Here is a 23231-nt window from a genome sequence, read left to right as displayed (position 1 = left end):
TAATGATACGCGCGTCGAAGGATGGATGGAAAGTGCACAGTGATTGCAGTTTTGGTACACTCCCACCCAACGGTGATATGTGTTCCATTACGATCTATCCAATCCATGTAGGGTTCGGCCCGCACACGATGTTATGCAGCAGAATTTACCGAACCAGAGGGCCATGCCATGCCAATGTTCTACCATTGTTTTGTTAAATGGCGCCATGCTTTCTCTCAGAGTTCGTACAATGATTTGCATACCGTCATCAATAGGGCAGTACTTTGACCAGTGTACCAAGTCGATCAGTTAGCCTTAGACAGTTGGACGACTTATCTGCTTTTGTAAACAAAGATTCAAATTTGACGAATCTGATAGAACTGTGAGGGAAACCAACGCACAATGATTCCACTCCACTTCCAAAATTCCACGGGGCGTATGTCAAGCGGGAACGCTGACTACAAGAATCTCTCAAAAAATTCTAATCTAAGCGAGGAAAATCAGAAAACGACAATCCACCTGGTCGAGAGGGCAGCAATTATCAGCGCTCATAATTCCGGCAGCATTATTAAGGGAAGCGGTACTGAGGCATTGGCATTCGGCCAATAGGATTGCTGCCGTCGAGTCTTTGCGTAAATTGACGTTAAAAACACTTTGAAGGTACAATTAGGTAACTTCATTAGAGGATCCTGTGGTCGTGTGTTGTTGAAATTGCGCGACAGATATTTTTCGCCAGCCACATTTTACCGATGGTTTTATATTGGTAAGTAAATTGAATTTGTATTAGATACTAACAATGTCGTAGTTGAACATGTGGGGTTTTCGACAAAAAAAATGTGTCTATTATGAGTGATATAAAGATCAACAACTATACAGATTCCCTTTGCTTTAAAATCGTCCATAAAAAAGGAGTCAAACGCGGATCAAATGAATTTGACGTAGCGGGAAGAGGTTTTACGCTTTTGTTTGTAGATCCATATATTTTTTGCATTACTCATCCATTGCGTGGGATTCAAGTGTAACTAAATTTTCTTATCTTTTGTATTGCGTTCGGTTGATGAGACTAATTTTAAATAAATAATCATTAAAAGTCTAATTTTCTCTTTCAAGCAGGCAAAATACTTACGAATTACGAAAAAATCTTAGGCTCCTTTTTCACCCATACTTTACATATATCATAAATTCCATATCATATCTATAGAATATTTCTTCAAATTCTTTACAATCTTTACCCATACTTTATGGGATTCTCATGTATATGAGATTGCAATTATACATATAACGATAGCTTATGAAAGTTTTATTAAAACTAAAATGGTGAGATAAAATGGAGACACGTGATGTCTGTGGAAACTGTATTATCTATTTTTATTATGTTTGTGGGATAACTCATCATTAAATTCAATCGTCATCTTCTGAATCAACATATTTTTTTGCAGTTATGCAATAAATTACGGATAGTCAAGCTCATATTATATTCATTATATATAGGGATTCTACTATTATTGATTCATCCTTATTAATTTAAATCTGGGACTATATTGGAGTGAGGCATAACTTACCTACCAGAATTCAATATGAATCATTGTTTCTGTTTGGTCAAGTGTGGATGATGAAGTTGGTTCTACATCAAAGAATGATATTGACTTTAATTGTTTCAGAAACATATATGGACCTTCATTCTATTTAATTAAACCCACTAACTGGTAGTCCGCAATATTTGCATTTCCATGTAAAGTATCCTTATTTGATCGCATTATACAGGTGAATAGAGGATTAGAGAAATTTGACAACATTTCGATTAACGTAGAAGTACCATGAGGTACTGTACTATATGAGCATTACCATATTTAAAATACTGATCACTTATATTAATTACTTAGTTAAAATAATTATTTTTACTATGGTTTTATTTTCATTCTATGTTCTTTTTTATCATGTTCATAATATTGTTATGCTCATAACTGGTTCATAAAGTTATGCTTCAACACAACCTGTTATATATAGGCTGAAATTTACAAAAATTATCAAAGTTATCATAGCACATCGTAATATTTTATATTGCTCATTATGGCTTTTATAATGAACGGCCAGAGTCGAGGACAATCTATATTGTAATATCGACACAAATTAGTTCTTTTCCTCCTATTATTGTAACGGGGTTTTCGCACCCTTCTTCAATGAAACTATATATTTAATATATAATTTTTATCCCTTGGAAGCCCAACAAATATTGCGATTCTCAGTTTTAAGTAAGTTGATCTTAACTATTATTATTATTGTTATATAATATGATGCAGTTATACTGTTATGAAGCTTTACAATTCTTCCATTTACTTCCATTATAATCAAAATAATTTATCATAATTTCATGGATATTTTTAGATTCTCGGAATTTGTATCAATCAATTATATTTTCAGGAAAATTATGATTAAATATACACATGAGGAAATCTAATTATAAAACTAACTTTTAAATTCCAGGTTTGAATTAAATTCCACATGGAAACAATAAAAAGTAGCAAATAGTAGTTGAGTCGATTTATGAAAAACTTTAATAAGTCATTTTTTTATAGAATTTATTCTGCCTTGTATTGCTTATTATTTGTTTTATGGATTGTATTATATTTCTTTTATTTTATATTGCTTTTGAAGGAAGTTCATCGTGGATCAGACACGTCAGTGTGTGAATATACCCCAGTTCCAAAAAATAGCGGTTCATCTCATGGAACTTCTACTTTCATAGTTGGAACATCGACATTTTATATTATTGATTATTATTATTTTTGTTATATTTAATCTATTATTTCTTTCGTTTGTGCAAACTATTATTTATTTTGATTCATCTATTATAATTTAAGGAATATTATGAAACAGATCCACACATGAGTAAATCTAGTATAAACTAGATTCCTAGTTCGAAGTAGGTTAGGTTAGAAGTAGATTCCGCATAATCGAGACGAGCCAGCCTTGGGCTGAAAGTCTCGATAATAAAGACATAAATAAAATTCCGTATGAAAACAAAACAGTAGCAAATAATAGTAAAATCTGTTGATAGAAAACTTTTATGTATAATTTTCCAAATAATTTACGACAACCAAACGATGTGTTAAAGCAACAGAGCCTAAGACGACAGATCCAGAATTTCGTGAGATGTTTCCAATCGTTATTTCTTAACAATCTTTCCCAAACTACCTACATACTCTCTATCTTCATGGAATTCGAGTTATTAATAAAGTTCTATTATCACTTGTTCTGCATCCGTCATTGATATGAAATTAATTCCAAATTTTTATATAAATCTAATACGCTTTAATCTGATTTCGTTGCATGCATCGTTTAATTAGACTTTAGTAGCAATGAAGTCGCATAACCATTCCCTGTTGAGCTCCATAATCGAGACTGATACCAAGCTCTATTTTCAATTTTGCTTTTGCTGCCAAAAAAGTGTAACATGATCGTTCGTAAATTATTCAAAATCACTGATAAACTCAATTTTTATTTACTTGTAGAGAGCGTTATTCAAGATGGTGATTTTTTACCAAAGAGCGAAATAATATTGATAGACTCGATTGGGATTTTCGCTTGTTCAAAACAGAAGTTATGTCGATAGTGGAGGAAATAAACCGGTGAGCACGTTCCAATTAATAACTTTTTACTATAATTGTTTAATTGCTTTATAAATTTATAAAATATACCATTAAATACGTACAGGGCATCGTTTGCTGCTATTGCCGCGGATATTGTGGGAGTCCCAGGTATTCGGTTCACGCTTTAGTTGGCAACGGTGGCTCTTCTCGGCCTTCTACTCCCTAAGTAGTTAGTACGAATAAGGGCGTCCTTGTGAAGTTTTGCTGTACCTGTTACGAACAACTAGTACATCCCATACCCTACACTTTCTGAATAAACCTTTCTTACTTCAGAAGTGAATCCTTTTTGTAGTACTAGTCTTTGTAACAAAAAGGGCACCATTACGGAGCATGAGATCTGATCAAATTATTCGTAGTACTACTTGACCAACACCCCCAGTTGGGTGAGGGATAGAGGATGACATACACACACACATAACTTAGGGTCTAATAAACTTTGCTGGATTATTTGGTAGGTCCTGGCATGTTTTTAGGAGTGGAGAGCTATGTAGATATCGTTTCTCGGTTTCTCATAGGAGTGAACAATCTGAACTTGATTCTGCCAGTAAAAGTGAAGGAAGGTAATCGTCGTGAACCAGTTGCGGCAAAAACAAGATTGGGTTGGTGTGTATACGGAGGACATGCAGAAAGGACCGTAGCCCGACCACTAAACTTCCACACGTGTGGGTGTACCAGCGATGAAGATCTGCACAACACGGTGAAACTATAGGGACACGGCAGGTATTTTCGTCTGTTCGTCATAGTCTCGAAAACCAATGAAAAAGACGCTTTTTTGAAAAACTAATGCGTAGCAAATCGTAAGCTCAGGAGAAACGTTCTGCTATAGTGGAGTTCTAGCAAATGTAGGTTGCTTTCGTTGGTTTTGGCCCCTACGACGATGGACGGAAATACCTGCCGTGTCCCTACTTCACAATGGAGGAAGTCGCCACTACATTGAAGGTAGAAATGTTTTCAGAAGAAGAGAAACGCGCGCAACGGATTTTGGAGGATACAACCATTAGAAACAGAAACCGATTCGAGACGGGGCTACTATGGAAATGCGATCAAATCCAGCTACCAGACAGTTTCCCCATGGCTCTGCGTCGGTTACAGTGCCTTGAGAAGCGAATGAATAGAGATCCTAAGTTGCGGGACAAACTTCAACGCCAGCTACTAGTGTAGCATTCAGTAATTTTGTATATAGTTTGTAAATAGATTTTGTAAATAAATTAGATTGTAAGTATACAAATCTATCAATCGCCAATAAACTTAAATATAATGTTCCCTTGTTATAGGCAAGCGAGCATTAATCAAGCAGCCAAGCTTTCCAAGGTCGAGGCCATTTGTTTCCTGGCTAAAGTGGGAAAGGGATAGCAGCGCGACTATCTGGTCAAGTTATCAATCGTGCCGATAAAGCCACGATTGTACACAAAGGGGTCGGGAAATGACGTACTTCCGGTTGTGTCCGAGTCCCACCTTCCTTAATCTGAGGATTCACAGACTCGATCATTTCGTCCGTGATTCTCCAAGGAGTTGGAAGTACGCGTTTGTTGTTAGTGTTTCGTTTGTTACAAGTAGGATAATTTAAAGTGGCGTTAAATACAGTTAATTAATAAATTATTTGTTCGTTCTCTAGTTGCTGTAGGCAAATCAAGTGTGCGTGTTATTCGTGTGCGGTTGTAGTAATTAAAGTGGTAAAAGGTAAAAATGTGCTCTAGATGTGCGAAACGGTGCTTGTGCTCATTATGTGTTGTTCTGCCAGATTGGCTTTATATTTCACCCGCAGCGAATTCCGCGCACCCAAGCGCGCGCTTTATCCCCTACGGACGAAAGATTCCTGGCAGTCGCCAACCGGCCAGAAGCGGACGATCCGTCACTATATCGGTCCGAGGAGGCCAGGGGACCTCTAAGTGGACGGAATCCACCAGCCGGTCCGTCAAGCTACCGGCAATCAAGTGACCCCGTCGGCAAACCGCCATCGCGATTCACAACACGCTTCATTGAGAAGCAATCGCCAAGCGTTGCCTGCCCGGGGAGCATCGACCCCGCCCAACGGTCATCGACCCATCGATACGGTGAGTCTCCCATCTTTTTTTGATTGGAGTGCGGCGTCCGAGGAAGGCGCCGCGGAGGAAACGTTTTTTGTGCCAGTCGTAGACTGATGACCCAAATGTGCTGCTAAAGCCAAACCATTTTTCGCGAGTCGGAAAGCCTGCCGACTATCGCTTGGGTCCGCCATCACGGACCCGTGAAAATGCGTGCGTGAGCCGTTCCGCCGCCACCCAAGTACTGTCAAGTAGCAGGAGTGCAGACGATCCAGAGTTTCCGCTGATCCGTGACGTCACGTTAAAACGTAAAGCACAGAGCACATGAGAGTGAGAGTAGAGTAGAAATAGATAGGAAAGAGAAAACCGCACACAAGCTAGGGAGTAAGAAGTTATGAACGAACACAAACACTAAAACGAACAAAACACAAACCCCGAACAAACATGTGCCCCTGTTAGTATTAAGTTAATAAATATGCTATGTGTTAGCCTCAATAAAAGTTCTATTTGTCTCCCTGTTGATTAATAATTATTGTGTTTAACGTCACAGCGCGATATTGTTTGTTGTTTTTCCGTGTCCCGTTCTCTTTGCGAGTTTGACTGTGGTTTGTTATGTTATGTTGCTTCCAACTCATTGATGGTTGTGGGTGAGAGGAGAGAGTCCGCCGATGATGAGAGCGGCACTCAAGCTTACACGCCCGTTACAAATCACTCAGAGACGGAGTGAAATTGTATTGCCGTATCTTTTTTCCCACTGAAAAGTTACTCAATTTTCGTAAAAAGTGGAACTACTCAAATTTTGAGTAGTTCCACTTTTTACGAAAATTGAGTAACTTTTCAGTGAGAAAAAAAGAGACGGCAATACAATTTCACTCAGTCTCTGAGTGATTTGAAACGGGTGTGTAGAGTGTATTAGGTTCTGGTGGACTCTCACCGATTCTTTGAGTGTGTGATGTGACTGTAAAGTATGGATGGAAGTGAGGGTGGACCCAATTTTGCACGTTTCGTTGTTGCTGTCTGGACCGATCCATAAATCCTTATCGGGAAAATTTCAATGGACTCACCTTGAGAGAGTCTCATCCGGGCAAATTAAATTGGGCCGTGGTCTCCCTTGTGGAGTGGCGCTTAAGCCACATGCTTTTTGATACGGATCGCTCCGTGCCGGCTACACTAGAATACCAGCAAAAGGGATATACGCATAGGGCCACAAAAGCAGAACTAGCAAACGCAGAGAGAGATAGGATTTGGTATCTACCCCTGGGAGTGGTAATAAACACGCGAAAACCAGAAAAGGTCCGCTTGGTATGGGACGCAGCAGCAAAAGTGGGAAGTATAGCTCTGAACTCGCTATTACTTAAAGGACCAGATCAACTGACATCGTTACCAGCCGTCCTGATGCGTTTCAGGCAGTTTGGAGTAGCAGTTTCAGCGGACATACGCGAAATGTTCCACCAAATACGTATCCGTGAGAAAGATCGTCACTCATTAAGGTTTCTCTGGCGGAATAACCCTATAGACATGCCAGGAATCTATGTTATGAACGTGGCTATCTTCGGAGCAACGTGTTCTCCAGCATCCGCTCAGTTCGTGAAGAACAAGAATGCGAAACAGTTTGACGACCAGTATCCGCGAGCAGTTGAAGGTATCGTTAACAACCACTACGTTGACGACTCGTTGGAGAGCTACAGTAGTGTGGCCGAAGCCATACGTGTGTCGGAAGAAATGCGGATGATTCATCAAAACGGAGGTTTCGAGTTGAGGAACTGGCTGTCGAACAAGGAAGAAGTGCTGCGTAGTCTAGGTGAAATAAAGCCATTCGTTGATAAGAACATCGGTCCAGACAATAAGGAGTTTGAACGTATACTGGGGTTGCTGTGGATGACCAAGAAAGATGAACTTTGCTTAGCTACATCAGTACAAGAACCAATTCAAAAATTAATCGATGAGGTGAAAAGACCCACGAAAAGGCAAGTGTTGAAGTGCTTAATGGGTTTCTTTGATCCCCTAGGCTTGTGGAGTGTTTTTCTTGTTCACGGAAAAGTGTTGTTGCAAGATATCTGGCGGAATGGAACACAATGGGATGAACAAATTGATGATGCAGCATTTGAGCGCTGGAAAAAGTGGACAGGCTTGATCCCAACCATCAGCGAGAACCGGATTCCTCGATGCTACTTTGAGAACGCGACCATAAAGCACTATCAGAAGCTTCAGCTGCACACGTTCGTCGACGCCAGTGAGGTGGCCTACGCAGCTGTATCGTATTTCCGTATAACGAATCCGGACGGGGTTGTGGAATGCAATCTAGTTGCGGCAAAGACTAAGGTGGCACCACTAAAACCGTTATCGGTACCTAGATTAGAGCTACAAGCAGCAGTATTGGGAATCCGTTTAATGCAGTTCGTCGAAGAAAGTCACACCGTGAAGATTCAGCAACGTTTTGTTTGGAGTGATTCAGCAACTGTTCTAGCTTGGTTACGTGCTGATCCTCGGAAATATAAACAGTTCGTGGCGTGTCGTGTAGGCGAGTTGCTGACAGCATCCGAAGTTCGCGAATGGCAATGGGTGCAATCAAAACTTAATCCAGCAGATTTGGACACTAAATGGGGTAAAGGTTACGCTCAAGATGTGAATGGCGCTTGGTTCAGCGGACCAGAATTCCTGAAGAATCCGGAATATGAATGGCCAAAACAGAAAACCACTTTGCTGTCTACAGCTGAAGATCTGCGTCCGTGTCATACGCATCACATAGTGACTATGCCAGTTATGATATTTGAGTTGGAGCGATTTTCTCGCTTACCGCGGCTAATTAGGTCGGCGGCATACATCCATCGCAGCATCATTAATTGGAGGCGAAAGCCAAAGGGTGAAGAATCGATCACTGAGTACTTGAAGTCGGACGAACTGCGAAATGGTTTACGGACGATTATCCGCCTAACGCAATGGCAAGCTTTCCCGGATGAAATGGTTCTCCTCACGCGAAATCAACAAAGGTCGGAGGAGCAACAAGTGCAGTTAGAAAAATCGAGCCTTCTGTACAGGCTGTCATCAATGTTGGATGAATTCGGGATACTCAGAATTGATGGACGCATCACAGCAACTTCGAACGTAACTGAGAGTACCAAGTTTCCTATCATTCTTCCCAAGAAACATCGATTCACCTTTCTTCTGCTGGACGATTACCATCGAAGATTTCGCCATTGCAACATGGAAACCGTGGTAAATGAGGTGCGCCAACAATACTATGTACCTCAACTAAGGGTCGCAGTAAAACAGGTCGCAAAAGCCTGTCAATGGTGTAGAATCTATAAGGCAAAACCGAATATGCCAAGAATGGCTACGCTACCATCGGCACGATTAGCATCGTTCCAGAGGCCACTTACCCACACGGGCCTCGATCTCTTCGGACCATTGTTGATGAAAATTGGTAGGGGTACGGCGAAGCGGTGGGTTGCTGTATTCACCTGCCTCACCATTCGTGATGTCCACGTTGAGGTGGTACACAGTCTCAGTACAGAGTCTTGCATCAAAGCCATCCGTAGGTTCGTTGTCCGCCGTGGGTCACCAGCGACGATCTACTCTGACAACGGGACCAATTTCCGAGGAGCAAATCGCCTCCTGGAGGAGCAGATTGAACAACTAGCAGCCACCTTCACCAGCACTACAAAAAAATGGATCTTCATTCCTCCCGGCAAACCCCACATGGGTGGTGCCTGGGAGCGAATGGAACGCTCAATCAAAACAGCCATGGATGCTGCGTTCAACAGTCATGGACAGCTGGACGACGAAACGTTAGTAACGCTAGTGGTAGAAGCGAAGCATTAGTGAACCGCCGTCCGCTGACGTACCTGCCGATCACTTCCGAAGAAAGCGAAACATTGACCCCGAATCATTTTCTGCTGGGCAGTTCAAGCTGAGTACATCAGTCAGCAGATGGCAACGTAGTGGCCGTTTTGCGGACATCATGGGATCAAATCCAACTCCACTTAGATACTTTCTGGAGGAGATGGATCAGAGAGTACCTTCCAACCCTGACCAGGCGTACGAAGTGGTTTGGAGATGTGAAAGCTGTAGCCGTAGGTGACTTGGTGGTGATCATCGACGAGACTACCAGAAATAACTGGGAACGAGGCCGTATACACGAAGTGATTACGGGGAGAGATGGGAGATGCCGTCAGGCTATAGTTGAAACTGCGAGGGGGTTTATACGAAAGCCTGTGGCTAAGTTGGCAATATTGGAGGTAGATGGTGATGGTAAAACTGGACCAAATGGCCAGTGTTAACGGGGGGCAGTATGTTGCCGCTGGGAGCACTGCAAACGCTCCGAGATGTATTGAAATGTATACTGCCTTGAACTCTCACGAGTGCCAACCACCAATCCAAATAAATCCCGACACGAATGTCATGAAAATGGTAAAGTGTCATAAATACATAATAATAATAATAATAATAATAATAAATAGGTGGGAGCTCAGGTGAAATACCCTGGGCGTCCATGAAAAACCACCATTTCGAGTAGGTGGGAGCTGAAGGCCCAATTCCTAAGCACCAATGAAAAACCACCCTCGGGCGAGCACTGGCGCTTGAACCTAGCTATTTAGCACTGTAAAGAATTAAATAACTTTACAGAACCCGTAGCTTCCGGGAATGAAAGCACACCCAAATATGGAGTTACGCTCAAGAACAATACCACCCATGCGATTGCCCGAGGAGGGAGCCCCTACTGGAGCTGGTCCTGGAACGGGGGACAGAGCGAGCGGCCAGCGGCTAGAGGAGGAGAGGTGCAACAGCGACCCTCTAGTCATCGGGCTCAGCCCGTGCCGACAAGGCAAAACAGAAACGGCAGCAGAAGAAATCACCAAGGCAATGCTGCACCTGCTGATGTTGCTGTGGTTGATCGACGTCAATCACTCACGTTAGCGGGCCGCCGACGGCAACGGATCATGTGGACAAGGGAGATGAATCAGTACGTGATCCGTTGCTACTACGTTTGCACCAGGATGGAGACGGATATGTCCGGCAGACCGGCGATGCTGGAGATGTTCAATGAGAGGTTTCCTCGGTTTGCACCCCAGCTTGACCAGAACAAGTTGTACACACGCCAGAGAGCTATTATGTCACATAATATGCTGACTTCAGAAGACGTAGAGTAAATCAAGCTTTAAGTGCAGAGGGAACTATGAGAGGAGGAGGAGGCAAGATCGAGCGATACGTCGAGAAGGAGTTCTGTTGGGTTGGATGCATCAATCGCAAGTAACCGTCGCGATTCGATTGCACCCGCTGCTCCAGGACCAACAGTGGAATTGCAACGACAGCAATTGAAGGACGAACTAGCTAATCATATGGGCACAGCAGTTACACAGTTCCGTGGGACAGACCCCATGTCCCGACACCGGATACCCAAGTTGCAGTACTCCTATCGGTTGACGAGTACAGTAAGCATCCTTAACCAGGATATTTTGCCACAGTACTTGGAAACCGTGGAGAACCTTGAGGAGCTGCAATTTATCGTGTATTCGGCTGCAGTGGCTGTTGTAAGAACGTTGGGATTGCGAACGCGCCCACAAGGTGAGAGTGATGGACGCGCACGCCCCAAAGCACGAAAACCCGCGTGGATGCGACGTCTGGAGACCCGCATCGCCACACTGCGGTCAAAGGTTGGTCGATTAACACAGTACAAGCAGGGGAATCGATCAACCAGGCTAGTTCGGAATGTTGCTGAAATTGTGAAACCCACAGAACTCCGTGATCTCACCGAGGCGAACATAACTGAGATCCTCGACACCCATGTACAGCGGTTGAGTGCTCTTGCTAAACGACTGCGACGTTATGGAGAATGTTCGAAGAGGAAGGAGCAAAATCGAATGTTCAACATCAACGAAAGGGAGTTCTACAACCACATCCGAAACGACAAAGCCGACTTTGGCGAGGGCCTTCCGGAGATTGGAGAAGTCACGCAGTTTTGGTCCAATCTATGGGAGAACCCCGTCATACACAACGGCGATGGGGTGTGGATGGCAGAAGAAGAGCAATATTGTGGTGGAATTGGAGACATGACCGCTATCAACGTGACCGCCCAAGACATACGTGAAGCTACTCGGTATACCAGGAATTGGGCTGCACCAGGACCCGATTTTGTGCATAATTTCTGGTATAGAAAACTCACAACAGTCCACGGGCGGATGGCGGAATGCTTCAACACGGTACTAGATAACCCCGGGCAGCTACCGGAATTCATCACTAGGGGTGTCACTTATCTTCTGCCGAAGGATCGGAACACTTTGAACCCAGCCAAGTACAGACCAATAACGTGCCTTTCGAGTCTGTACAAAGTGCTGTCATCGGTAATAGCGAGGAGGGTGCAGAACCATTGCGACGTCAACAACCTAATGACCGAGGAACAAAAAGGTTGTCGACGTAACACACGAGGCTGCAAGGATCAGGTCATCATTGATGCAGTCGTTGTTGGGCAGGCCACCCACAAGCAAAGAAACCTGAGCATGGCGTATATCGACTATAAAAAGGCATACGACTCAGTACCTCACTCGTACCTTCTTAAGGTACTGCAGTTGTATAAGATAGACGGTAACGTCATCAGGCTAATGCAGCACGCTATGGGGATGTGGAGCACATCCCTACACATTACCGACGGAGAAAAGGTGTTACGGTCCAGGACTCTCAGCATCAGGAGGGGCATATTCCAAGGCGATACCTTTAGTCCTCTATGGTTTTGCCTTGCCATGAACCCTCTTAGCAGAGCACTCAACCAACACAACTATGGCTATCATTTGAAGGGTGGGGAAAGGAGTACAAACATTACCCACACCTTCTTTATGGACGACTTGAAGCTGTTTGCGGAATCTGTGGAGAAGCTGCACCAATTTCTGCGGCTTGTAACGGTATTCAGCAACGACATCCGGATGGAGTTTGGTATCGATAAATGTCGATCCATACATCTACACCGGGGTCACCTGGTGGATGCCGACAGTTTCCGCGTCAACGAACAGGAGGAGATTCGAAACATGGTTGAAGGCGAAACGTACAAGTTCCTAGGTTTCCTGCAACTGAAAGGAATTCGCCATACAACGATCAAGAAAGAGCTGCAGGAAAAGTTCTTGCATCGTGTCAACGGTATTTTGAAGAGCCTCTTGTCGGCCGGCAACAAGGTGAAGGCGATAAACACGTTTGCTGTGCCCTTGTTGACATACAGTTTCGGGGTGGTGAAGTGGACCAAGACTGACTTGGAGGCGTTAGAACGAGCAGTACGAGTGGCGTTCACTAAGCATCGCATGCGCCATCCAAAATCGTCCATTGAGAGAGTCACCCTGCCACGTACAGTAGGAGGAAGAGGTGTCACCGATATACAAACACTATGTGTTTCCCAGATCCAGCAGTTGCGAAGATACTTCGTGGAAAGCCAGAACCGCCACGAAATCTATCGCGCTGTGTGTGAAGCTGACCACGGATTCAGTGCCCTGCATCTGGCGCAGGAGGACTATCAGCTGAATTGCGACATCAAATCTGTCGACGAGATGATCGCATCGTGGAAGCAGAAGGAGTTACATGGGACGCACCCCCATCAACTGGAGCTGGAATATATCGACAAAGCGGCGTCGAATACGTGGCTGGTGCGGGGTGAACTCTTCTCGGAAACAGAAGGATTCATGGTAGCCATCCAGGACCGGGTAATTGCGACGAAGAACTATCGGCACTATATATTGCACGAAAACGTGGAGGACCGCTGCAGGAAGTGCAATTCAGTAGGAGAGACGATCGAACATATCGTGTCCGGGTGTTCAGCCTTAGCTGATTCAGCCTATCTCGGTCGTCATAACGAAGTAGCCAAGATTGTGCACCAACAGCTTGCTTTAAAGCACAACTTGGTTAACCAGTTTGTCGCCTACTACAAATATGTGCCTGTCCCGGTTCTGGAAAATAGTTTCGTGAAGCTGTACTGGGATCGCGAGATCATAACGGATGTCCTCATTCGTGCCAATCGGCCCGATATTGTGGTCTACGACAAAGGATGAAGCAGGTAACCCTCATCGACATTGCTGTACCGCTAGACCATAATGTCCAAACAACATTCTCCAACAAGATAACGAAGTACCACGACTTGGCGGAGGAGTTGAAGCAGATGTGGCACCTGGAGGACGTGCGTATAATTCCGGTTGTTATCTCAGCAACCGGAATCGTCCTGAAATCTCTTCTGAGATCCTTAGGAGAGCTGGAACTATCTCATAACCTCCATAGCATCCAAAAGACAGTGGTTCTTGGAACTTGCAGCATCGTAAGAAGATTCCTGAACCACCATAACTAATACATCCGGTGCAAACGTTTATTATAGGATTTTAAGTCAACCGGCGAATGAGATCCACAGAGCCTAATCCCCTTTGGCATTCAGATTGCCCGGGGTAGGTGAAAATTCCCAGCACGCTTGCTGAGGAAGTGCCAAAACTCTATAATAATAATAATCCAAATAAATAGGTGACAGCGAAGGGTATAAATCGTTTATCATGGATAACGTGTGGAGGAATAATTTGTGTCTACCATAAATTAACTATAATTGATTTCAATTGCCTACTGTGGGTATTATCATACATTTAATCTACTATATTGATACTCTAAATAATGAAGTAAGAGTCTCAATCGAAGATACCGTGTATTGTAAAATCTAATGAAAATCATACTATTTACAGTAGAAAGTGAGGTTACAACTTAACCGACCTTATCAGTGAAATATTTGTCAGGAGAGCAGGAAGTATAGGGCTGGTTGAAACACCGAAAGTGTAACTATAACTACTACTGTGCAGAGCTTTAAATTTTCGATTATTTTTATGAAGCCCATCGGCCTTCTTTGTCACTTCACTTCTAAACATATTAATATTTGGCTTTGCACCATCAATTTTCAGAATGAATATGGGTCAGTGAGTATTTATTTGAATATCACAAATTATTAAATAGTCGTTAAACTGAACACATGTTTGATGATTTAAATAAATACACGCATAGGTCTAATCCCGACGTTCAATTGAGGGGCATTTTTAGCGCCAAATGTCAATATAGTCAAGGCTAATTTTGTTTTTTTCGCGCGCAGTTACCATACTCAGTGGTAATCAATTTATGAAGAAGTAAACTGAGTAAGTCATTCTATGTTTTGAATAATCACAACACGAATGTCAAAAGTCGGAGTGAATGTGCTTCATGAAAGTGAATATTTCATGCTCTGCTACTGTGTAAACAATCAAGAGCTGCACCGCATCACAAAATCGTATGTGTCTTCATGTGCTGCTAACAACCCGGTATCGCGTTGTATTTTACCGCCTGTTATCCGCCAACAAAGAGGGTAGGGTACGTACACCTGTGTTTCGAATAATAGCAGAGGAGGGCGATTTTCATACAAAATGGTCACTTTGACAAGCTGTAACTTTGTTCCCCGATGACCCCGATTGAGCTGAAATTTTAGCAGTGAACTACAAACATGTTGATTTTTTTTTTTTTTTTTTTTTTAACTGGTTTTATTTGCTAATTATCTAATACATGCATTCATCTCTTAGACTAGGTGTTCCGTGTTTTCTTAACACTATCATCCTTATTTGCTATGTCATATTTTTAGTTATTATTAATACATTTCAATTGCCTCTGGCAGTTAGGATTTTTCCTCTGGTTGATTTGAACCATGTAGGAATTACAATGTTTTCAACTTAAGCTAAACTTAACCTAATTTATACTAAGGGTACAAGGTACAATAGAAGATTGCAACGATTTTTGTCCAAAATTGGACGTTATTTTGTTGGACATTTGTTGCAAAGTCTCAATATTTGAAACTCTATGAAGTTCATTGGTACTATACCACGGAGGCAACTTCAGAATCATTTTCAAAATTTTATTTTGAATCCTTTGAAGTGCCTTCTTTTTGGTATTGCAGCAACTAGTCCATATTGGCACAGCATACAACATGGCAGGTCTAAAAATTTGATTGTAAATCAAAAGTTTGTTCGTAAGACAAAGTTTTGATTTTCTGTTTATAAGTGGATATAGACACTTAATATATTTGTTACATTTGGCTTGAAGGCCTTCAATGTGATTTTTAAAAGTTAATTTTTGATCTAGCAGAAGTCCTAAATATTTAGCTTCGCTAGACCAATTAATTGGAACCCCATTCATAGTGACAATATGTCTGCTAGAAGGTTTCAAATAAGAAGCTCTCGGCTTATGTGGGAAAATAATAAGCTGAGTTTTGGAAGCATTCGGGGAAATGTTCCATTTTGCAAGTAAGTGGAGAAAATATCCAAACTTTTTTGCAATCTACTACAAATGACACGAAGGCTTCGCCCTTTGGCTGAGAGACCTGTGTCATCTGCAAACAAAGATTTTTGACACCCTGGTGGTAAATCAGGTAAGCCCGAAGTAAAAATGTTATACAATATGGGCCCCAGTATGCTGCCTTGGGGGACACCAGCCCTTACAGGTAATCTATCAGATTTAGAATTCTGATAGTTTACCTGCAGTGAGCGATCTTATAAATAATTTTGGATCAGTTTAATGATGTACAGAGGAAAATTAAAATTCATCAATTTTACAATCAAACCTTCATGCCAAACACTGTCAAATGCTTTCTCTATATCAAGAAGAACAACTTCAGTCGAATATCCTTCAGATTTGTTGAGTCGAATTAAATTCGATACTCTTAATAACTGATGGGTGGTTGAATGCCCATGGCGAAAAACAAATTGCTCATCAGCAAAAATAGAATTGTCATTAATATGAACCATCATTCTATTTAAAATAATCTTTTCAAACAGTTTGCTTATTGAAGAAAGTAAACTGATTGGGCGATAACTAGAAGCCTCAGCTGGATTTTTGTCCGGCTTCAAAATAGGAACAACTTTAGCGTTTTTTCATTTATCTGGGAAGTATGCCAATTGAAAACATTTGTTAAATAAATTAACCAAAAAGGATAAAGAGCTCTCAGGAAGTTTTTTGATAAGTATGTAGAAAATACCATCATCACCCGGGGCTTTCATATTTTTAAATTTTCTAGTAATAGATCTCACTTCATCCAAATTAGTTCCCAACGAAGGGTCAAAAACATTCTCTTGATTGAGAATGTCTTCGAAGCTCCGTGTAACCTGATCCTCAATTGGACTAGTGAGACCTAGACTAAAATTATGGGCACTCTCGAACTGCTGAGCAAGTTTTTGAGCCTTTTCGCCATTTGTTAATAAAATTTGATTTCCCTCTTTAAGCGCTGGAATTGGCTTTTGAGGTTTTTTAAGAATTTTTGTTAATTTCCAAAAGGGTTTCGAACTGGGATCCAACTTCAAGACATTATTCTCAAAGTTGGTATTTCTCAGAATAGCGAAACGTTTTTTAATTTCATTTTGCAAATCTCGCCAAATAACTTTCAACGCGGTATCGCGAGTTCTTTGGTATTGCCTTCGCTTAACATTGTTAAGACGGATCAGTAGCTGAAGATCGTCGTCAATAATAATGGAGTTGAATTTAATTTCACATTTAGGAATTGCAATGCCTCTGGCTTCGACAATTAAATTTGTCAAAGATACGAGCGCATTGTCCATTTCACTTTTGGTATCCAAAGGAATATAAACATCAAAATTCCTATCGATATACGTTTTATATAAATCCCAATCAGCTCTATGATAATTAAAAGTAGAGCTGATTGGATTATAAATGGCTTCTTGTGAGATTTCAAATGTCAGAGGAAGGTGATTAAGTCAAAGTCAGCATGAGTTACCAATTGGCCACACAGCTGACTTGAATCAGTTAAAACCAAATCAATTGTCGAAGGATTTCGAGTGGATGGAAAACAAGCCCAACTTGGGATATTGAATAGTATAATATCCCGCAGAGCAATCTTCAAATAAAATGTTGCCGTTGGAATTGCTTTGGGCATTATTCCATGAACGGTGTTTGGCATTGAAGTCACCAATTACGAAGAATTTAGATTTGTTGCGAGTCAGAATTTGAAGATCAGCTTTCAACCAATTCTTTAGCTGCCCCTTGCATTAAAAAGGCAAGTAGGCTGCAATGAAGGAAAATTGTCCAAAATTTGTTTCAACAGAAACTCCCAAGGTTTCAAAAACTTTGGCTTCGAACGAAGAAAATAATTTATGTTCGATACGTGGGGTAGCCATATCAATTCCCGGAGGTCACTCTTGAGCCCCTGATCACAAAATTATTTCATATGATGTGTCGCAAGCCATATTTGGAATTTTCCCAAAAGTGGTCCACCGGGACCGGATTCCGGGTGCCCAAGACCATGTCAATGTGGCCAGGTTTGGCCATATCAATTCCTGGAGGTCATTTTCGAGCTCCTGATCGCAAAATTATGACATATGATGTGTCGCAAGCCTTATTTGGAATTTCCTTTCCAAATTGGCCATCACGGGATATAGATCCCTTATAGCCGGTTCCGGAAGGGCGAATAATTCCTAGACTGATTAGAAAAAGTTCCATTACGGGCAGAACATGTCCGACATACATTCCCGAGCTAACCAATCACAGTATTTAGTCATTTTAACAGCATAGACTAAAGTTTGGTTCCATGACCCCACTTTTGGCACTTACGGCACTGGGTGGGGTTTTGGAATACTGAAGAAGACGTTTGCGATCGTCAAAGGATCCCGGCAAAACGCGGCAGTCACCCTTCCTAGCAATCTGAAATGAAACCTTGATCCCCTGAAGGTTACTCAAAATCTCATTCCGGAAGCCAGAAAACTCGGCAACAGATACCACAATTGGCGGAATCCTTTGCTTTTTCGCATGAATCGAATCACCTGGGCTAGAGGTAGATTCGATTTTCTCAAATTCGTCATTAATCAAATCGAACTGATTGCTCAGTTCGATAGGAGAAGAAATAATGTCAACGTTAGAGTTAGAAGGAATATCACTAGCTTCCTTACATTTTTTCCGCGCTTGGGCTGTCTTGAACCTTGTTTCTTTGATGGAAGTGGAGAATTCCGAGATTCCCCCTTCCTCTTGTTTTTGTTAATGCTCATTGCTGAGCGTGAAGACGTGACCTTCTAAGAGTTTTTTCCCAGAACGGTGTCCCTGAAGGATTACCACCGCTTGTCGGAATTTTACTTCCGCAAACGGATCCAACGTAAAACGAAGGCGCTGTTGAAATTAAAATAGCTTCGGTTAGTATTAAAAACATCCTTTCGCAAAGAGAGAAAATAGAACCGCACAGCACGAAAGCACGATGCGGTCTGGCCAATGACAAACTTCTTCTTCTTCTTCTTCTCCTTCTTCTTATTAGCATTACATCCCCACACTGGGACAGAGCCGCCTCGCGGCTTAGTGTTCATTAAGCACTTCCACAGTTACTAACTGGTTTCTAAGCCAAGTTACCATTTTTGCATTCGTATAACATGAGGCTAACACGATAATACTTTTATGCCCAGGGAAGTCGAGACAATTTCCAATCTGAAAATTGCCTAGACCGGCACCGGGAATCGATGCTGGGTCATTAGGCCAAAGGCCGTTAGGCCGAAGGTCATTAGGCCGAAGGCCATTAGGCCGAATGGTCATTAGACCGAACGGTCATTAGGCCGAATGGCCGTTAGGCCGAATGAGAACTAGGAGTGAGAAGTGAGTAGTGCGCAATGAGGAAGAAGTAGAAAGGAAGAAGGAAAAAGGAGGAAGAAGTAAGAAGGGAGAAGGAAGAAGGAAAAGGCAAGAAAGAAGAAGGAAGAAGAAAGAAGGAAAAATGAAGAATGAAGAAGGAGGAAGGAAGAAGGAAGAAGGAAGAAGAAAGAAGAAATAAGGAAGAAGGAAGATGGAAGAAGGAAGAAGGAAGAACGAAGAACGAAGAACGAAGAACGAAGAAGGAAGAAAGAAGAAGGAAGATGGAAGATAGAAGAAGGAAGAAGGAAGAAGGAAGTAAGAAGAAAGAAAAGGGAAGAAGTAAAAAGGAAAAAGGAAGCAAAAAGAAGGAAGGAGGAATGAGGAAGAAGGAATATGGAAGAAGGGAGAAGGAAGAAGGAAGAGGGAAGAAGGAAGAAAGAAGAAAGATGAAGGAAGAAGGAAAAAAGAAGGAAGAAGAATGAGGGAAGGAGGAAGAAGGAAGAAGGAAGAAGGAATATGAAAGAAGGAAGAAGGAAGAAAGAAGAAGGGAGATAAAAAAAAGAAAGAAAGAATAAGGAAGAAGGAAAAAGGAAGCAGGAAGAAAGAAGAAGGTAGAAGGAATGGAGAATAAGGAAGAAGGAATACGGAAGAAGGGAGGAGGAAGAAGGAAGAAGTAAGAAAGGAGAAAGAAGAAGGAAGAAAGAAGCAAGAGGAAAAAAGAAAGAAGAGGGAAGAAAGAAGAAGGAAGATGGAATGAGGGATAAGGAAGAAGGAATACGGAAGAAGGAAGAAGGAAGAAGGAAAAAGGAAGATGAAAGATAGAAGAAGGAAGAAGGAAGAAGAAGGAAGAAGGAAGAAGAAGAAAGAAGGAAAAAAGAAGATGGAAAACGGAAAAAGGAAAAAGGAAGAAGGAAGAAGAAAGGAGGAAGAAGAAGGAAGAAGAAAGAAGGAAGAAGGAAGAAAGAAGAAGGAAGAAAGAAGAAAGAAGAAAGAATAAGAAAGAGGGAAGAAGGAAGAAGGAAGAAAGAAGAAAACGGAAGAAAGAATAAAAAAGGAGGAAGAAAGAAAGCAGAAAGGGAAAAGGGAAGAAGAAAGAAGGAAGAAGGAAAAAAGAAGAAGGAAGAAGGAAAAATAAAGAAGAAGGAATAAGGAAGAAGGAGGAAAGAAGAAGGAAGAAAGAAGAAGGAACAAGGAAGAGGGAAGAAGGAAGAAAGAAGAAAGAAGAAGGAAAAAGGAAATAAGAAGAAAGAATAAGGAAGAAGGAATGAGGGAAGGAGGAAGAAGGAAGAAGACAGAAGAAAGAAAAAAGAAGGAAGAAGGAAGAAGGAAGAAAACGGAAGAAGAAAGAATAAAAAAGGAGGAAGAAAGAAGGTAGAAAGGGAAAAGAGAAGAAGAAAGAAGGAAGAAGGAAAAAAGAAGAAGAAAAAAGGAAGAAGAAATAAGGAATAAGGAATAAGGAAGAAGGAATAAGGAAGAAAGAGAAAAGAAGAAGGAAGAAAGAAGAAGGAAGAAAGAAGAAGGAAGATGCAAGAAGGGAGAAGTAAGAAGAGGTAAGGTGAAGAGAGAACTTCTCATTTTTCACTTCTTGCTTCTTTCTGCAAATTCGGCCTAATGGCCATTCGGCCTAATGACCGTTCGGCCTAATGTCCATTCGGCCTAATGACCTTCGGCCAAATGGCCTTCGGCCTAATGGCCTGACACCCCGGGAATCGAACCCAGCCACCCTCAGCATGGTCTTGCTTTGTAGCCGCGCGTCATACCGCACGGCCAAGGAGGGCCGGTGTGCTACGGTTCTCATTTATAACCAAGAGTTCTTCAAAACTTAGGCATTTTTATTTTGAAGGAAACGATAGTAAGACAAGCTTTCAAGTAATAACTCAGGAAATGCTAATAGAATACTGAAAAGCAGGCCAAGTTCCAGTTGAAATGTAGAGCCATTGAAGAGGAAAGAAGAAGAAGAAGTAAGACAAAGTATCTCTTTTGTATTCGCAAAACTCGTTTAGGCCAAAATTCATCTTGCGTGATTATTCACAAGAAAACTGAGAAGTACTGAAATGAGGATTTTATTCACCATATGAAATTTTCACAAAGGAGGACATTTTACCAAAATCTTAACAAAAAGGAGGACATTCAAAAGATATTTTAGTTACTAGATAAAGATTGTCGCTGTCGTCTCTGTCCGGAACATCTTTTGCTGGCGAGGATAGGGGAGCTAAATGTCAAAGAAGGAAAATCCATACGATTTGACAGCTTGGTTCCCAACATGTTCCGGACAGCAGAACAAAGGGAACCGAAGCGACAATCTTCTAATTTTTTTCAGCATAATAAATTCAAACAAAATATCGCTGGTTGTTCGCGATAAAAACTTAACATGCTGGAAGATTTGTCGAGTAAGACTCTTCAAGTAATTATCTTTAACTTGTGCAATTTGATTACGAGTCTTTACAATACAAACTTCGAATAGCGGAAATGACGGCTTTGGCAGGTTTTATTCTATTATGTCAGGGGGGTTTTTGTTGACCAAATTTTATGCAAAGAATGTTTAAGCTAAATTTGAGCATAATTAGTTATAGAAAACCCCCCTGACAATAATAGAACAAAATCTGCCAAAGCCGTCATTCCTCCTAGTTGTGTTGAATTGTGTCATTCGTCAAAAGTTTGTGGATAGGAATCATCACCTTTAGATAAAGTGTGGAGATCAATAATTGATATATTATTAATCATTTAAAGCAGCGGTTCTCAATCTGGGGTACATGTACCCCTGGGGGTACCTTCGCTGGTCCCAAGGGGTACCTCGAACAACAAAGCGTAATGGTGGATGTATTACAATTTCATTTAAAGCTTACTGATAAAGTTTTAATAATTGGGTAATTTATTTTTATTTTTAAACTTTGTCTTGTACATATATGCATAGCTATCAGTAAATCGAAACTCCTGCCCTCCACAACCAGCACAGTGTATGAAGGGCAGTGCGACAAAAAATCAAAAGGAGAAAACGTCTACTGAATAAATTTTGAAAATTTTCTAATCTTGCATAAAAACAAAATATTGGATTATATATGCTTTGTAACTAAAATCTTGAGTTTGAAGGTACGAAGAGGCATGAAGGGTTTTTTTCCGAAATGCTCAGTTGCTTAGTTGCAAGAGAATCGGAAGCCTCTTTTAAAGCCACCTTCCCAGAGACTCTAGGGATTCTTTTCAAGAGGTTCGGAAGCTTAATTTGAAGAGGCTGAGAGTCCTCTTTTAAAGAGATTCGGAGTCCTCCTTTCAAGAGGTTTGGGAGGCTCCTTTGAAGAGGCTCGGAAGGCTCTTTCAAGGGGCTCGGGATGCTCCTTTCAAAAAGTTCGAGAGGCTCCATCCAAAATGCTTGGAAGGATCCTCTTTCAATATGCTCGGAAGGATCCTCTAAAGAGACTCGTAAGCTTTGGAAACTTTCCTTCAAGAGGCTCGGAATTTCCTTTCAAAAGATTCAGAAGTGTATTTTCAAGATGATCAGAAGCCTTCTTTTCAAAGCATCGGAAGCCGCCTTTCAAAAGTTTCTCGAGCAGTACAAGTTAGACAAAAATGGTTTCAGCAACTTCATTGTGACTAAATCTGGTCACATATGAGTTGCAGTAACCCATACGGAACAAATGTGCTACTAGGGTTGGAAGGTTCAAATCAAGAGGCTCGGAATCCTCCCTTCAATGGGCTCGGAAGACTCTTTTCAAGAATCGCGGAAGCCTACTTTGAAGAGGCTCCGTGGCGTCCTTTCAAGATGCCCTGAAGCTTCTATTTAGGTGGGTCGGAAGCCTCCCTTCGAAAAGATCGGAAGGCTACCTTCAGAAGACTCGGAAAGCTTCTTTCATGATACTCGGAAGGCTCCTTCAAGAGGCTCGGGAAACCCCTTTTTAAGAGGTTCGGAAGCCTCCTTTCTAGAGGCTTGAAAGCTTTTTTTAAGAGGCTTGAAATTCTTCTTTCTGGAATTCTGGAAGCCTACTTTCATGAGGCT

At 41.7% G+C, this 23231-nt stretch overlaps 1 protein-coding gene across 1 annotated transcript; it reads left to right on the top strand.

The window, feature by feature from the left end:
- Positions 1-4541: 4541 nt before the first annotated feature.
- LOC134206944 (uncharacterized) lies at positions 4542-9475 on the top strand. The gene is made up of 4 exons (XM_062682688.1): positions 4542-4786; positions 4904-4967; positions 5395-5683; positions 6942-9475. The coding sequence occupies exons 1-4, from the start codon at positions 4542-4544 to the stop codon at positions 9473-9475; spliced, it is 3132 nt and encodes a 1043-aa protein (XP_062538672.1).
- Positions 9476-23231: the final 13756 nt, after the last annotated feature.

This window comes from Armigeres subalbatus, chromosome 1 (genome assembly GCF_024139115.2).
Source record: "Armigeres subalbatus isolate Guangzhou_Male chromosome 1, GZ_Asu_2, whole genome shotgun sequence".
NCBI classification, from domain to species: domain Eukaryota; kingdom Metazoa; phylum Arthropoda; class Insecta; order Diptera; family Culicidae; genus Armigeres; species Armigeres subalbatus.
Note: the sequence above shows the minus strand (reverse complement) of the source record. Positions and strands in the feature narration are given on the sequence as shown.

Coding starts and splice junctions, on each gene's coding strand:
- LOC134206944 (XM_062682688.1), top strand. CDS start 4,542: ATGGAGGAAGTCGCCACTACATTGAAGGTAGAAATGTTTTCAGAAGAA. Junction 4,787..4,903: donor CTTCAACGCCAGCTACTAGT/GTAGCATTCAGT, acceptor CCCTTGTTATAG/GCAAGCGAGCATTAATCAAG. Junction 4,968..5,394: donor CCATTTGTTTCCTGGCTAAA/GTGGGAAAGGGA, acceptor TTTCACCCGCAG/CGAATTCCGCGCACCCAAGC.